Source organism: Adiantum capillus-veneris, chromosome 1, assembly GCF_014529385.1.
Source record: "Adiantum capillus-veneris isolate H3 chromosome 1, ASM1452938v2, whole genome shotgun sequence".
Lineage (NCBI taxonomy): Eukaryota > Viridiplantae > Streptophyta > Polypodiopsida > Polypodiales > Pteridaceae > Adiantum > Adiantum capillus-veneris.
Window position 1 is genome coordinate 82,729,171 of NC_140931.1, and position 18,196 is coordinate 82,747,366.

General features: G+C 40.9%; 1 protein-coding gene across 1 annotated transcript; it reads left to right on the top strand.

The window, feature by feature from the left end:
* Window positions 1-11,293: 11,293 nt before the first annotated feature.
* Window positions 11,294-17,238, top strand: LOC147465070 (UDP-glycosyltransferase 75C1-like). Its single transcript, XM_086517874.1, has 2 exons — window positions 11,294-12,284; window positions 16,080-17,238. The coding sequence occupies exons 1-2, from the start codon at window positions 11,621-11,623 to the stop codon at window positions 17,057-17,059; spliced, it is 1,644 nt and encodes a 547-aa protein (XP_086374000.1). The 5' UTR covers window positions 11,294-11,620; the 3' UTR covers window positions 17,060-17,238.
* Window positions 17,239-18,196: the final 958 nt, after the last annotated feature.

Below are 18,196 nucleotides of genomic sequence, written 5' to 3' on the forward strand. Positions count from 1 at the left end.
ACATATCCTCTTGGTTCATAGCAAGATAACTACGCTTACATCAAAAGAAAAATTATAGTCTATGAGAGGTAGTATGATGGGATCCGGTGATAGAAGTATTTCATTGAGCCTTTCAGGGCCGAAGAGAAACACTGTACGTTGTTGAAAGTGTATTTTACGGCTAATCCATACGTTAATTCTAATAGATCGTACAGAGTGAAAACGATAGAAATGATCATCATGTGGGTTATTCATCTAGGATAGTATGTGAGAAATGTAGATATGAGAGAAGTGAAGAGATGAGAAGTTTCCCTCCCAAGCCCTATTCTTGCCCGTAGGCAATAAGGATACTGCGGGGAGAGATTTACCTGTAGCAAGAGAACCTAGAGAGGATGAATTACTAAGAATGAGAGAGATAGGTTTGGTTAAGGAGATGAGATTAGATACATCTATATATATATATATATATATATATATATATATATATATATATATATATATATATATATATATATATATATATATATATATATATGTTGGATTAGAGATGAAAATGAAAACAACAAGAAATCAAGAAAACATCAATGTAGAACACATCTTCCTTGAAACGCTTTGGCACCATTATTGAATGGGAGAGAGAAGAAGAGTGGATAATTCCACTTTGATTGATACACCAAGTGCAAGACCTTCTTTGATTAGAGTTGATCTTCCAAGGTTAGCTTGTTGCAAGAATGGCTAGTCTCCCTCTAGGAGAAAGTGTAGGCTTGGGCTTATGTTAATGGCTAAGTACAATTAGGCATTACTACTCACTCCCTCAAGAATTCCTCTCATCAATGTCTTAAATGCTTGAGTTCTTTCCAAGGAAGAAGAGGTCCCCTTTTATAGGTGAAGGGAACCCCCAAGGGTTTACACAAGAAGAGAGGAGCCAGTGTGAACATGAATTGGAAAAGTCGGAAATGAGCTGTCCTTGCATGATGTGGGCAGACTGGGGTCCAGTATTTTGATCATATCTCCTCAACCGTGGCTCCAAATAAAAAATTAAAAATATGGGAAAAAACTTCAGCTCATTAGCTACGATTTTCATTTTTAAAATCGTTTTCCAATTCGGATTGGAACCTTGTGTAAAAAATTCATCAAAATAGGGTCCATTTATGGCAGCAAAAGTCTTCATGTGGTCTCCTTAGCCTAGACTTTCATTTAATTCACAAGGACACCTCATGCCATATGAAAGAATGACATTGCTCCTTGACAAAGTTTTGTAATCATGCTTGCAATAATGCATTAAAATAAGTGTATCTTTGAAATCATGCCACCTAGTGTCCCACTAGGATTTGATTCTCTCCTAGTAGCTATTTAAAAAGAAATATAAGAAAAGTATAAAAAATACGTAGAATATATATATATATTGGAGTTTACCCTAGATATAGGATCTAGCTAGGGTGTGAGATGATAATGAAATAGTAGAAATAAAGAATCAATGCTTTTTGCCCCAAGTTAAAGAGGCGGAGCTATTGATGCTTTTCCCATAGTATTTTCTGATGGTAAAGTAAGAATAGGATACCCTTGAGAAAAATAATAGGATGAGATAGAAGGCTTATTATTATACTTAAATATGCATATGTACACTATAGAAAATATAAGTATGTATCTAAAAAAATACAAGATAGATCTTGTAGCATGCGTTCCCACTATGTACGTGTCATAGCACGACAACGTGATAGTCACGTAATTATTAAGTGACCTCCCTGAGTGTCCATGCCTCGACAAAAAGATGTTGTCCATGTTTGGCTTCTCATCTTTGACTGTGCTTGCTTTACATGGAGGTGCATGCATAACTCCAGGATGGAGCTTCCTCTTCATAGTTTCATGTTTATTCACATAGACATCATTTCATGTCTTAATTTCATTTTTTATCCTTTTTTTAAATTCTAAATCATGTTTTTAAAAAAATTTCACAAGCAAAACAGAGGGGAAAATCCAAATTTGAATGTTTTACCGCCTAAGCGGGTTGATAATAAGAGCGGTAATAAAAGAAGAATACACACGGTATTAAACGAGATAATTCTTGCAGCAATATTTAAAATGCAATAAAAGTCCTCTTGCCTCCCTCTTTCTTCTCTGGCCAGCCCATTTTGGGCTCTCTCTCTACAAACCACGATAAAAGTTTATGGTAATTTTTTTCAAATTTCATAGTGCCATCACTTGCTGTGCAACTTGTTTTCTTTTGCTCTACTCTAAAACCTCTCAAAGTTGGCATTGCTATCCTATTGGCGACTGCAACGACGCCAATGAGGTGCCAAACTTGTGGTTGGGTGGTCATTTTGGGCATAGTTGTTAGCAATGTAGGGGATGAAAGAATCAACAACATGTCTGTATCCAGTGAGGGCAGGTCACATAGAGAACAGAGGCATTAGACAAGATTGAGAGAAAAGGCAACCAGAGAACTTTCGACTCTCTCTCTCTCTCTCTCTCTCTCTCTCTCCACCCTTCTTTCTCCTATTCCTACCCATCGGCTTTCATTCCACCTCTCCCTTCTAAAATATTCAATGCCCATCTTGCTCCTAAATAGAGAAGAAAGGGCAGGTAGTAAGGTAGGACCGCAATGCAGAATGACATGGCCCAAAGCAGGGGTTGTGAAACAAATCTGAGAGCCTTGGTTTGAGGCTCTGGATATCAAGCAGTAGCATGGAGCCATTCTAAACTCAAACTACATGCAATAAGAGTCGTCTCAATATCCCCATGTTTGTGATGTGCCCTACCCTTTAACGTTGTAGGCTGGGCTCTACTCTACTGCCTGAGCATTTCCTTTGCCCTACCTTGACCAATGTAGAACATTGCCATCTCCACTTCTATATCCAGCATCCGGATTTGTGTTGCCTACTTCTCCATCTTGACCATCATTGTGCTCCCCTATGCCTTTCAATGTTGCAAGTCAGACTCTCCTCTGTGGCCTAAGCATTTCCTCCACTCTTTGTTGAGTCTCCTACTCTTGACACCCTAATAGGGCATGCTCTCTACCATTGACTCATATTTCTACTTGGGCTCGTTTAGGTGCTACCTCACCATTCATCTTCATCAAGGATATATGATTCTTTTCCCAATCAATCATAATTGTGGTTTTGTGTTAATAACTATGGTTTTGCGTTTAAAAAATATGTTGATTTTATAAAATACATGCTCTCTCTCTCTCTCACACACACACACACACACATCAATGCTAAAAAAAGCTTGGTTGAGTCCAATCCCATCCAAAAATTTTGAAATCTCTGTCTCTCTAACACAGGAATCAATGCTAAAATGAAACTAAGGTCAATTTAATCCCGTCTCGACATTTCAAAATCTCTCTCTCTCTCTCTCTCTCTCTCAAAGAAGGTGAAGAGGCACAAAGGCCTGCTCAGCTAAGGGAGGGATGAGATTCTTGGAAAGTAAGTTTAAATGAGTGTCTACAATCACATGAAATTTTTATTGTGTTTTAATATAAAATTATATTATCCATTATACATATATAATCACAAATGGTTTATATATTAGAAAAGGCGCCACTTAAATAATGAGGTGAAAGATGCACATTGCACATTATCATTTGAAAACAAAATAAAATGAAATATATATATATATATATATATATACACATTATACATACGCAAGCTAAATTCACAAGAGTCGATGACAAAAACCTTGTACTCTTTATCCACCTCTCTTCATTCACAGTAAGTCCTACGACTGTTCAAAACGAAACGTGAGTGTGAATCTTGGCAGATGCAGGAGTAGGGGGAAGAAATTTGCTTCTAGTAACGACAAAACGTCAACAGACGGTAAGGCGATGGGCGAGGAGGACGCTGCGCGCAAGGAGGGCGACGGGCAGGGGATGCTCAGAATTTGAGGGAAGAGGCAAATCTCATATATTGTTTCTGCATGGTCTGCTATCGAGAACAAGTGGATGGGTTTTCTAGAGTGGTTACGGGAGCAAGGTGAAGGGTTGATCATTGATGTGCGTGGGTTCGATTTCGCTCTCTTCTTTTGTAAGAGCAGAAGATCCTTGAAAGAAAATCTGTAGATTCTGGAAGAATCTCACTATAAATTGAATAAAATAAACTGCAAGCCAGTAGTAAGTAAGTAGCTCTATAAAATTTATTTTGTACGATTTTGACGTCCAATGAGCTATAGTGTAGTGGTAGTGTTGTTGAGTACGTGTTGTAGGATCCACGTATCATACTAAAAGCGAAAGATAAAGCTTCTCTTCCTAGGGGGAGAAGCCTTGCTAATTTTTTGTGAGTCCGGAGAAGTATAATTTCCTTTTGTGTCAATGATGACCTCCATGGTGAAGGCACATTCCTTTTTGAATGTCTTTCATTGGCTCTCATGAACCCAACCATAATCTAGAATGGTTTATATAATAGAAAAAGCTCCACTTAATTAATAAGGTGAAAGGTGCACATTACACATTATTATTTGAAAACAAAATAATATACAACAAAGAAAATCAAACAAATAAAATAAAAGAAATAAAATAAAAAAGCACATTAAAAACTAAAACAAAAGAACATATTAATGTTGTCATTAAAAAGGATAGATTTAATAAGCATAGAGAACAATCAAGCAATTTAATAATTTAATAAAATGAATCTTGGTGAAGTCTTTTAATAAAGGACTCTTTACAGGTGAAGGTACAAAAAAAAAAAAAAATCAATACTTCACATCATATATGGATTAAACTCCTATAGAGCCTCTTTAGTCTTTTTCAGCATGCCAAAAAAAATGTCAGAACCTTTTGAAAATAGCATTTGGAAGGATATGCTTTCTTTCTCTTCAATTTTGAAAGGGACAAATGTCAAGCAAACAAATTTGAACGACCTTCACCCATATGGATATTAAGGCCTTTAGCAGGCCAAAAAACATGGGTTTAGTGGAACCCCATCTACATGATGAAGTCTCGTCTAAAATTTTTATAGGTATTCCTTTAAACATTTTGAGGTTTTCTCTAAAATTCCATGTGTCTTTTGTTAGAGATTTATTTTTAAAGGTAGAGAAACCTACAAAAGTTTTGACAAAAAAAAGTGGAATAGAAGGATGTGACATAATAACAATATACCATATGTTCTTATATCTAGTTCTTGCCATGTGGGTAGCTGAGATCCTCTCCTTCCCCTTCGAAAGTAAGGTAAGAGCTCGAGAATTGCAATTTGCAATAGCTAGAAAATTGAACCCTAAGAGACAATACCTTTGCAAACACCCACCAGACATAGCAAGGTACATGTAGTACCTTATGAGGCAATACTTGTGCAAACACCCATTTGACAGAGCAAGGTACAAATTCCATGCCAAAACACATGCCCATGTGGACAAACCCAAAGGTAGTGGCTATTACTCTCATCTACATGTAAGGTGTGGTGCAAAGGTATTGTCTCTTAGAGTTCAATTTGCTAGCTATTGCAGCTCTCGGGCTCTTACCGTGACTTGTGACGGGGAAGGAGAGGACCTCAACTACCCATATGGCAAGGTACATGCTTTATAGTTTACATGGTTTTAAGTCACATCCCATGAGTTGATTTTTGTTATTCTAGATATAAGAATATAAGGTATACCATTATAGACTCACCGACAGTCAAGTCTATTCGGCTTATTTTTTGGTAAAAAACTTTATAGGTTTTTTTACCTTTAAAATTAAATCTTTAACAAGAGACAGATGGAATTTTAGAGAAAACCTCAAAATGTTTAGAGGAACACCTAGAAAGTTTTAGAGAAAATTTCAACATGTAGATGGGATTTCACTAAACCTTGTTTTTCTTTTTTTTAAGAGAGAGAGAGAGAGAGAGAGAGAGAGAGAGAGAGAGAGAGAGAGATTGAGATTTCGAAATGTTTAGATGCGATTAGACTAACCCTAGTTTTGTTTTAGCGTTGATTCCTATGTGCGAGAAACAAAGATTTACAAAATTTTTGAATGGGATTGGACTCACTTTTTTTTAGCATTGATGTGTGTGTGTGTGTGTGTGTGTGAGAGAGAGAGAGAGAGAGAGAGAGAGAGAGAGATTTGGTAGATCTTTTCACTTCAAATTCTAGCTTCATAGAAAAACCTACAAAACCTTGCAAAAATCCTTTAAACACATGGCAAGCCTACACATGAGTAATTTTAGTAATAAATCTACTATATAAGAAGGTTTATACAATAAATTTCTCGAAATATTTTAGATAACAATATAGCAAACACCCACCTGACATAGGAGTGTTACCAAGGCCCGAACGAGTTCTTTCAAGCAAACAAAGAACCGAGCAAAGGGGATTAAAAACTTGACTTGTCTACATGTGGATAAAAGGAAAGAGTTTTGGACACTAATTTATTACATATCTATATCTATCCTTTAGAACTGTGCTTTAGAACACAGTTCTGCATCAAGAATAAGAATGTGACTATGAAACTCATGAGAATCCAAATGTAGGAATGGTATTATTGGAAGCATATCCACAATGTTAACACAAAGACTAAAAAATAAAACCATGGTATTGCTTGTATAAGATTTGAAGTTTTTACATATATAGTCAATTTAACTAACTATAGCCACCATGCAAAACTCCACATAAGGAGTGGACTACAATTAAGTGTACTTGCATGCCATAGGACATGTTCCCATGGGTAATGGGTTTGAAAATCCAACAATCCATGATGACAACCTCCAAATCAACCAGTGTCACCACATAGTGATTCCAAGGGGTTTTTGAGTCAATTTTGTGCTTTGCTTTTTTGCTCCCTCTCTAGGTGTTGGAACCCTCCAAAATCAATCCATGTCACCATGGATTGATTTCAAGGATTTTTGGGTATAATTTTGTGCTTTGTTTTTCTCCCTCTGAAACCCCCAAAATCAATCCGTGTCACCACGAATTGATTTCAGGGGAATTTTAAGTCTAATTTTGTGCTTTGAATTTTTTTTTTTGTCCCTCTCTAGGTAATGGATCCCCCCAAAATCAATCCGTGTCGCCACGGATTAATTCAAGGGGATTTGTGGGTCTAATTTTGTGCTTTGCATTTTTTCTCCCTCTCTAGGTGTTCGAACCCCCCAAAATCAATCCGTGTCACCACGGATTGTTTTTAGAAGATGTTTGGGTCTAATTTTGTGCTTTGCATTTTTTGTCACTCTCTAGGTGTTGGAACCCCCCAAAATCAATCCGTGTCACCACGGATTGATTTTAGGGGATTTTGAGTCTAATTTTATGCTTTGCATTTTTTCTCCATCTCTAGGTATTGAGCCCCCCCCCCCCCCCCCCCCCCCCCCCCCCCCCCCCCCGGCAAAAAAAAAAAAACTAAAAAAATCAATTCATGTCGACACGCATTGATTTTAGGGGATATTGGGTCTAATTTTGTGCTTTGGTTTGTTCTCCCTCTTTAGGTGTTGAAACCACCCAAAATCAATTCGTGTCGCCACGGATTGATTTCAAGGGAATTTTGGGTCTAATTTTGTGCTTTAGTTTGCTTTGTTTTTTTGTCGCTCTCTAGGTATCTAGTTGTTGGAACTCCCCAAAATCTATCCGTGTCATCACGAATCGATTTTAGGATATTTTTGTGTTTAATTTTGTGCTTTGCTTTTTTTTTTTTATGTCCCTCTCTAGATGTTGCAACCCCCCAAAATCAATTTATATCGCCACGGATTGATTTTAGGGGATTTTGGGTCTTATTTTGTGCTTTATATTTTTTCTCCCTCTCTAGGTGTTGGAACCCCCCAAAATGAATGCGTGTCGCCACGGGTTGATTTTAAGGGATTTTTGAGTCTAATTTTTGATATTTTCCCCCAAGTATTAGAACCCACCCAAAGCAATCCGCGCTGCCACAAATTGAATTTTTGGACAATTTTTCTCCCTCTTTGGATTGTGGAACACGCCCCCTCCCCCCCAAAACCAATCCATGTCACCATAGATTGATTTCACCATAGATTGATTTCAAGGGGTTTTGGGTCAATTTTTTGGATTTTGTTTTTCTCTATCTTCATATTTTGAACACCGTTAAATCGATCCATGTCGCCACGGATTAGTTTCATGGATATTTGGGTCAATTATTTTCTTTTTTTTTCCTCTTTAGATATAAAAATGATATGTATGGATAGTCATTTTTAGACTTTTTGAGTATATTAGAGTCAATGATGAGGTAAAAACCATAAAATTTCTATTATCTTTCATTGTTTTCTATGTTTCTTTTTTTTTTTTAACACCCCCATGAACACGCTTATGTACCATTTTCTCATAAATGCCTTACAAGTCTTTACTGTGTCCTAAATATTATGGCGAGGTGTTTTACAAAGGTGCCTCATGGATGGCTCACGGTGTTACACACGTACTCACATATCTTTATTATGTCCTCTTCCAGGTTCTTAGCTTATCCTTCTATTGCCCATGAGTTACGATTCAAATTGCCTTGATTAAATTGTTAGCACAAAATTCTCATCTTCAAAGTTTTCATGAGTTTTGCATTGTTTTTAGTCTTCCTTCAAAAAAACCTTTATGTTAAGCCATTAACCAATTAATTTTTATCCTCATGTAGCACATTGACAAATTGTGGTATGGTTGAGATGCTGATGTCAATGATTGTTTTTATTAACATAGTCGTAGTTTCCCTCTTTGCATTGAGGATTGAATTGTTTGTTCTTGAGTATTTTGTGTACCGTACTATCTTCACTTTTTACAAATGTGAATTTTTTTAAGACCTTTGAAGGAATTTGTGTCAATTTATAGAAGTGAGCATACATAAGGTACCTACATGAGTCACCATAAGTTTCGTGGTTCTTTTGGTATAGCATTCTCTTTCATACAATCCTCAGTGCAAGCATCAGTCATGATAGTGTTTTATAATCACATAAAACATTGACAAAGTATGGTGTTATTGAAATGTTTACCTATATATAGTTTTATTATCTTCTGTTATCGACATCTTTATGTATTTGCATTTTTTCCCTATTCATAGATATAAGATCCTCTATTATTTGGCATAATTATGTTTGCATTTTGTTTTGTATTCATAGTTTTAATGTCCTCTCTTTGGTGTCAATTGAATGGATTTGATAATAGTTCATCTTGGTCTTTTAAGTGATCTTGGTATAAGAAAATCTGCTAAATTCAATGTTGAATGATAGCAATACTTGGTGGGACTCGCTTGAAAATGAGATTGCTTGGAAAAGCTTGGTTGCTTTGTGAAACTCCTCTGACATAGCAAGGTACAAATTGCATGCCAAAACATATGCCCATGTGGCCAAACCCAAAGGTAGTGGCTACTATGTAAGGTGCGGTGCAAACAAAAGTATATGAGAGTTGTTCTCAAATTCCAAAGCAAGGACCAAAATGTGTGCATGAAGGCTTAGCACAGCTGGTGCATGTCCTTAAGCAATGGGCGGGGCACATTGCAGGTCAATAGGCACCACATGGCAAGGATCGACTATGTCAAAGTCGTGCTGCATGCCATTCACGAGCTACCATTCAATGGGGTGAACAAATTGGTGTAGTTCTGTCGGGATGACCACAAGGGGAAAGCGTTCAAAGTGTACGTGGGATGGGGTGCCAAGAAATGCGAGTCTGGTCCTGTAGGTGACTAGCAAGCTATTGCTAGACAAGAACCACCTGCTGCTTTTCAAAGGTATATTGAGGTTAATGGGGTGGTACAAGGATGTGTTCCTATTGCTGAAGGGGTAGGGCCCCTGGGGCAAGAGCTGCCTAACGCTGTAGCAATTGACTGAGTTCTAAGATATTTTCATAAATCCAAGTTGTTATCGCACGAGGGTTGTGTCGTCGCACACTAGCGACCAAAGTTTAGGAGTATACCATGTGGCATCAAAGAGCGTGATCATATCCCCATGTTTCCACCTCATTGCGGTAAGGTTGATAATCCCACCATGCCCTTGCAAATGATTGTGATAATGGCCACGTAACTACCCGTTGATAAGAGCGAGCGAGACGTACCATATACGGTTTGTGCAAGCTCGTTCTCCATAGGTTTAATCAATTGGACCCTAGCACTACTACCTCCCAAGGACTCAGGGGCATGCCATGGGATTTTATCACTTGTTAGGCTGTGGTCACGCGAGGCATATTTATCGGTAATGGATAACTATGCCCAATTGTGCACTCCGCAGGCTACTGTGCCTACTCTATGGTCACACAACGGCTTAGTTACGGACAACTCAACAGTCCACGACCACCGGGGCGTCTGTTGGAATGGGCACCTCTAGGTTGCCGATCTTGGGAGGGAGCAAACTATCGGCAACATGGCCCAATCATCACGCAGTGCGCAACATGATAGGCTTCGACAATTCTCAACTTAGCTTTTTGTGAATTTTTGACCTTTTTTATTTAAGCATTGAATGCTCGAAACATATTACTTTTGCATAGTTCTAGTGAACCTTATACATTTCTTTGCGTGATCGTGAATGAAGCTGAGTTTTATGTCAGACTTACTAATAACTAAGACTCGTGTGACCACACCCTTAATATAATAAAATACAAAAATAGAATCCAATTTTTCATTGGTGAAAACTTGAAAAGGTTAATGCGCTTCCGCATGCAAGGGCTTGCGTCGTTTTTCTCACCTCAGCAAATTTGTCGCCTCTCGGTCCAAACGCTGCCCTTGAAGCCCAACTCTGCCATTTTTGGTAGAGTAGCCTCACGAAGAGCTTCGTTTTCACGAACATGACGGGCGACATAAGCTCTTGTAGCCTTTGTCGAGCAGATGAAGCCAAACGAGCTGACGACCTAATAACTCCGCCTCTTCAGCGTGTGAAACATACCTTATTGGCCTCTTAGGCCCAAGTAGTAAGAGCAGAGTCCCGCACGATGTTTATTGGATTAGTGGTATTAATATAATCTATACTAATAGATAAAGGGGGAGGGAATTCCGGTTCCCCCCCTGCCACGCGTCAGATCCTTCTTCAACTTACGGGTGTGGCCTGCAGCGTTCGAGAGCACAGTGACGCACACACACACACAGAGAGAGAGAGAGAGAGAGAGAGAGAGAGAGAGAGAGAGAGAAGCGACTTCGCCGCCGGCTATACTAGTTCTATTAAATAGTGGACACACTCTTTCTTTTTTGTTTTAGCACAATGAAGGGGACAACTTCCTTAATACTAGGAGTCTTCCTAATATACAAATTTAATCAAGGATTACCCCCTCAATATACAAATTTAATCAAGGATTACCCCCTCAATAGGGATACTAGCCAATGACCAAAAACTTTCCTTTTATCGACGAGCGTGGGTGTGATTACTTTTTCTAAATTTTGAAAAGTGTGCTTACCCTTTTTGCATATTTGGCAAAGAAGCCTAATATTTATCCTCTGTCACGAATCAGTTGGACCACCTACACAGACTCGGCTCTAAGCCAGGGCTAGAAAAATACATTTTTCCTAACCGAACAAAATAAGGGGAAACTTGAAATTCTCCCGATTTTCAGGTCAAAATTTGAAGCTTTTGCCGGTAAATACACTATAACTTGTGTAACTTGCCGGTTTTCTTAAGGGCAAGCTCAAAGTCTAACCGGGATTTTATAATTTCAGCCGGTTAAAATACAATAGACCCCGGTTTTTTTCTAGCACTGCTCTAAGCCCTTTGGGCCCGCCAAAAAAAGCTTTAGAGTACATTTGTGTGGGGCAACCCAAGACAGCTCTAGGAGAATGAATTATAGTCGTTGCCACGTTGGAACGTGGACCTCTCTTGTAGGCAGGAAATGCAAGCTCGAGCGACCAGCAGCGACAGGGAAGACCATCGCCTTTAGCTGCCCCCTCCGGCCCCAAGAGAACACACACACACACACACCGCCCCTCAGCATGGACCATATGGAGCTTCATGCAGTTATGGTGCCCATGCCCATGCTTGGCCACATCTACCCTCTTCTCCATTTTGCCAAAGCTCTTGTCGCTCGCCTTAACTTCACAGTCACCTTTGTCAACAATTATTTCTACCACCACCTCATCCTTGCAGACGAGTCCCTCAGCAGCAACAGCAACAATGGAAAGCTTCGCTTTGAGTGGGTGGAGAATGGTCTACCGTCAGATTTCGACTTCAACAACATATGGCCAACACAAACAGAATTTTGGCAAGGCTGCATCAACATGCAGGCTTCCCTCAAAGCTCTGATGGAGAGCTTGAATCAAAAGCATCCACCTGTGTCTTGTGTCATTTTTGGATCATTTTTTTTCTGGGGTCATCGTGCAGCCATGGAACTCCGAATTCCAACTGTCTTTTTCTGGAGCCAGTCGGCAGCTGTCTTTTCCATCTACCGCCACATGCCTTTGTTAGCTGCCAACGGGTTCTTTCCTTTCATTGAAGCGGCAACTGGTAATCTCTCTGTCTCATTATGGAGTTTTACGCATAAATATGGAAGCGGAGGTATGTAAGGGGAAGGTGGAGCAGCCATCGCACAAAGTTTTTGTTGACAGGACGGCCCAGGAGGGCGTCCACTATCAGAGGCAGCATGAAAGGGCATTGTGTAGGGAGAGATTACATTAGCGTGTGTGTGTGTGTGTGTGTGTTACACAGAGAAGGAGAAGGAGAAGAGAGAAAAGGTAGAGAGATACACGTAGAGATAGGCGGGTAGTCGGGCTTGTTTTCATTTCATGATTGTTGTTACAATTATAGGGGTGTGTGCGTGGATATGAAAAGGGTGTGTGCGTGGATACGAAAAGGTATTGGTGTCTCTTGGTTTCTCGAGACATGACAGCTGTGGTAATTTATTTTATTCCAACATCCCCCTCAGCTGAATGCCGAGAGAGAGAGTTGTTGATTACATCTCAATCCTAATACAAGTGCATGTAGGAGTGCCTATATGAGATGTTTGTGCTTTCTGTTTTTGTAATTGCAAAAGCAATTAGTGCAAGAAGGAAAAAAACAAATTTTGGGTTTGAATCTGGGACTTGGTATCATCCGAGATCAATCAAGAAAATGTTGAGGGTGAAAATTCGATGGTGAGGTTTCATCTTCCATCGTGGCTTCAGATGCAGCAAGCACTTGTGAGAAAGCTTCAAGTGTCGTGGATGAAGAGCCACAGTTATCCCCCCCTTTCGTACACGACACGAGCCAGCAAAAATGATCAGTTGGGCTAGCTGCATACATTCAACAGCAAGGAGGCACGTCAATGAGACCAAGGAAGCATTGTCAATTGCCATTGCATTTTCAAAAAATTGTTCTTGTGCAGGTGGTTCATCATTATCTTTGACCATTGAGAAGCCGATTGCATCAGCAAATGGAGACTTAGAAACAACAGTTGGAGCATCCTCCACATTGTCTCTCAAAAGGACAGCAATATAAGCTTGAGATACATCTATATCAAAGAACGACCTCTGATCCTGATGGTCTGCCGCTAAGCATATATTGAAGGTTATTAGCCTCAAGAACTGTACTTGTTTTGGGGCGTGTTCTGCAGTCAAGCAGCGAGAGGGCAGAGTTGGGACAGGTGTTGCTACCCCGAGAACAGCTGCTCCATCTTCTTCGTCGCTGAATGCAGATGAGGCAAGAAAAGATGGTTTGTCAGGCTCTCCATGGGCCAACTTGGCAGTTGATTGCCCGGAGTATTTTAGAGGGACCTCCATTGTTTTGACGAGTTTCCTTTTGACCATGATGACTTCACCTGAATCGTCGCAACAGGGCATGGTTTCCTCGGTGCCAAGTCGAGGGGCTGCAGTGTCAATTGGGGCTTGGGAGATTCATTCATGAACTGCTTCATGACTGCAACAGGTTAGGGATTCATCTGCTGGAAATTCATTGTTCATCAGAACTTCACGTGGGAGGGATTTGCTGCCAAGGTTGTTACACAGAGTGGGAATGAAAGATGACAGAGGTTCAGCAGGTAGAGATTTATCTGCTCGTGCCCCGAGAAAGGTTTCAATTGTCCAATATCATCGTCATATGAATGTAAGTCTGGAGAGCAAGAGTGAAAACGTCTGGCAGCCTGAGCTTTTTGTTGCTATGTGGTAGAAGGTGGATTCGGGCTGCAGGGTGCCACTAGTGCCCCAAGAAAGTCTTTGATAACGTCCTTGATGATGGAATCCTCATCGTCATCATCATCTGCCTCCAGGTGAAGAAGACACAGCAGGAATTGGGCTCTCTGTTGAAGGGCTACACATGAGGGGGCAAGTGGCAGATAATTACAAGGTCCATTTCGAACATCGGCATCATTAGGAGCAACATTAATTGGAGCCACATCACAGGCACAAGCAGCGGGATACCCATTTGCAAGAGTAGCATCGCCTTCTTCGAGATTGGCGGCATCGCTGATCGCATTTATGGCAGCAGGTGTTGCGGCATTTTCTGTCGCAGCAAAGGCAGGTTCGGCCTTTTCAGCAGCGTGGGCATCATGTGGGGAGATTGCAGGACCAACAGCAAGGGTTGGTTTGGCTTTCTCAGCAGCAGTATGGGTAGCAAGTGGTTCAGTTGCAAGTGCGGCAGCACGAATGGCATTTGTTCCTAGCGCCATCAGCAGCAGCATCATCCCCGCATGTTCGAGGGCCTTGTTAAAGAGGGTGAGCAGGAGCATGGAGAAGTAGAGAAGCCAGCGCAGGATACTACAACATACCATCATGACTTCATGTGCAGGATCGTGCTTGTGGGCAGCATCTTCGAAGATGAATTGGCGAATGATACCATGTTGATAGGACGGCCCAGGAGGGCGTCCACTATCAGAGGCAGCATGAAAGGGCATTGTGTATGGAGAGATTACATTAGTGTGTGTGTGTGTGTGTGTGTGTGTTACACAGAGAAGGAGAAGGAGAAGGAGAAGAGAGAAAAGGTAGAGAGATACACGTAGAGATAGGCAGGCAGTCGGGCTTGTTTTCATTTCATGACTGTGGTTACAGTTATAGGGGTGTGTGCGTGGATACGAAAAGGTATTGGTGTCTCTTGGTTTCTCTAGACATGACAGCTGTGATAATTTATTTTATTCCAACAATTTTTGATCAACTTATGAGTGTAATGGTGTACGGAGCGTCATGGATGCCTCGATCCTTGAACCAGTGTTCGGGAAAAGTGTGCCTCAGCTTAGCCTTGAGCCGGTTGCAAAATCAAAGTAGCCGGTTGAGGGGAGGGCAAGAAGGAGAAAATTCTGCTTAAAATTCATGGAAATTATTGTAATTTTGCAAAAATATTGGCTAGTATTGAAAAATTTCTGGTTCAGATTTGTCTTGGAGGGATTTTTGTATGTTTGTGAAAATGATATTTCCCGAACACTGCCTTGAACTCAAGGAAGTGTGCCACCTTGCTTTCTTTCAAGATCCGTGCTTGAGTCGATGCAAGAGAATCTGCTTTGGCTCCTTAGCCTCAGTGTTTGTCCACAATGGCTGGTTGTTTCTTTTCTGGAATGCTCTGTGGAGGATCACCTCAACTTAAGTCGTTGCCTAATCCCATTCTCAGCTCACTCTTGAATTAAGTACCTTGGTCAGGAGAGAGCGAGGTTCACCAACAAGGACTTGGACCATAGGGAAACTGGCTGCCTTGGGCTGCCTTGACAGCAGTGACAGCAATAGTTTGATGGTATTGCAAGTAGGTGTCGAGAAGGTTGCCAATGTGAGAGAGCAAGAGGAGGTACTCTCTACATAGGCCCGACTCTTGGTACCGTGTTGAAGGTGTGTTTGATTTGTGTGAAGAGTAAGAGAACTCAATTGGAACACTGGAGACAATGTTGTGAGACTCAAACTTGATTCGATACATATAATAGCTTAGTTTGAAGATCTGAATGTGAATCCCCCCCCTTCCCCGCCCCCCAAAAAAGGTTAGCCTGCATGTAGTCTTCTGCCATAAGAGAGTTGCTCTCTTTGTAGGAGCAGGGGAGGGGGATTTTGAAGAGTCCCTCTGAGGTGGAGCAAGGGATGCCATCTGCTTCCTCTATTGAAGAGGCACAGAGGAGAAGAGCTTATATGTATGAAAGTTTTACTTTTTGTTTCAATATTTCTATCGAGAACATTTTTTGGGAGATTTTGTCTCGTCAAAGCCTTTACATGCTGGTTTGGTGCTTGCTGTTTTTAAGTCACCCATTATTACGTACAAATTCACATATTTGCACCCTGCAACAAGTTACCATTGACAGATGCTTCTGTACTTTAATTGGTTTTTCTTTCATTTTCGTGATGATGCTAATGACAGATTGCAAGGAAGACAATGCTCGACTTGTGTCGTACATACCTGGAGTTTCTCCTCTTTACCGTGAAGACTTCCCTACATTTTTGCTTGTGGAGGACAGAAGCGATGAAAATCTGAAAACGATGGAGTTGCAGTTTGATCTGTTGAAAGACTGCAAAGCAGTGGTAATCAATTCTTTCTATGAGCTTGAGAAAGAAGCATTCGACGCATTGCAAGGAGAATCACTGTCTGTTTTTGGGGTGGGTCCATTGCTCTCCTCCTCAAAACAAGGACATGGGAGCTCAAGGCATGATGCAGAATTCTGTAGCATGGCTCAAGATGGTGATGAAAACGTTGAAAGAGATGAGTGTTTGAAGTGGTTGGACAAGCAGAGCAAGCATTCTGTGCTTTATGTCTCTTTTGGTACTCTTTTAAACCCTGCTCCTGACAACATGAAGGGGATTGCGATGGCGTTGAGGGAGAGTAAGCAGCCATTCTTGTGGGCCTTCAAGCTTAAATCGTTTTACGACCGTGCGTCAGGGAAATTTACAGAAATCAGCTCAGTTGGGGAAATGTTGCCAGAGCTTTTTTTAGAAGACACAGAAGGTTATGGGATTTTGGTCCCATGGGTTCCTCAGCAAGAGGTGTTGGCTCACCCTTCTGTGGGGGCCTTTTTGAGTCATTGTGGATGGAACTCTACACTGGAGAGTGTGAGCATGGGAGTGCCCATGATTCCTCTTCCAATGGCTTCTGACCAAACAACCAACTCCAAGTATGTGGTTGATGTGTGGAAGGTGGGAGTGAGGCTCAAGTTAAACAAGAGTGGCAAGGTAGACTCCGCAGATTTGATGAGAGTTCTGCACATTGTCTTTCACGACGAAGAAGGGCAGGAGCTGAGGAAGAGAGCTGGCAAGCTCAAAGAGGCTGCAAGGAGAGCGTTTGAGATCGGCTCGAATGATGATACGAACCGGTTTTGTGAAGCATTGATGCACACCATCTCTTAACAGGGGCACCATTTAACCCTTCCAATGCTACCATATCTGATTTACCTGCTTCTTACTCAGGAGTTATCATGTAAACGTATTTAAATCTCTTTGGAACATAATGTGATTTCACCATTTCCAGATTAGGCCACAGAAAAGGCGGTGTAAATTTGAAAATAAGACTGTGGCTTTATATATTGCATCGATTCTACCTCTATTTCCCTAGTGTTTGCAAAAACACAATCTTCAAATACAGTTTCTTCGTGTTTTGAAGTTTTTTTAAAAAAAGCCATAAGTGCGCCGGCATGTAACAAAAACCACCTACAGAAAGGGACCAGTTTGCGGAGTCATCTTTGATTGAAGATTTACAAAATGAGCCCATGCCAAGCCTCCATGAACAATAGTAGACTTTCTCATACATATCTAAGAGTCCCTAAGAAAGGGCCAGAAGGATGTTAGATCTTTTAGGGGCAGATCTGTAGTTCTCTAGGTCAACTACATGTAGCTAGTCATTCAAGTGATGGGGGTTGCCAGCTTCAAACTCATCATCTCTATTCTGTGTTGATCAGCTCAATGTAGCTTGCAGCTGCTTCCTCCAAGATCATGGCCGTCTTCTCCAGAGCCTTATCAGGTTCCTATGGAGAAGGCAATCCAATAGTCTGGTTTTTCCATTACTGCCATATAGATATAGATTTCTTTCCTTCCTTCTTGGCTTCCTAACAGTCACAACCCACATGCCAAACACTGCTTCCTTGCCTTTCACATCCAACTGCGTTTGATCTGGCTTTGGAAGCTTTAAATGCATACTTTGATTTTTTGTAAATGCTTCTTGTGCACTCTTAATAACTACTTTATTGTTGATGTGGATCTTTTAATCTCACAATGGTTCTGTAGCAACACAAATTCTCAGGCAGGGTGAAGCAGAGTACAAAGCGTGAATGTCCTCTAAGATCCGCATGGTCTCACACTCCTACCGAAACTCTGTCCCCTACCTCTCTTGCCAGAGAGCTTGAGTGCGTTTTCACTTTCCCTTCTCTGTCCCCCTCCTCTTGGGGGTGGGGGGAGAGATCAATGGAGCTACAAGATGCATTGCGCAATGGATTGGTGCACCCAGTGCAAAGCAATTCAAGAACATCGGGCTTTTCACCCATTGCACCC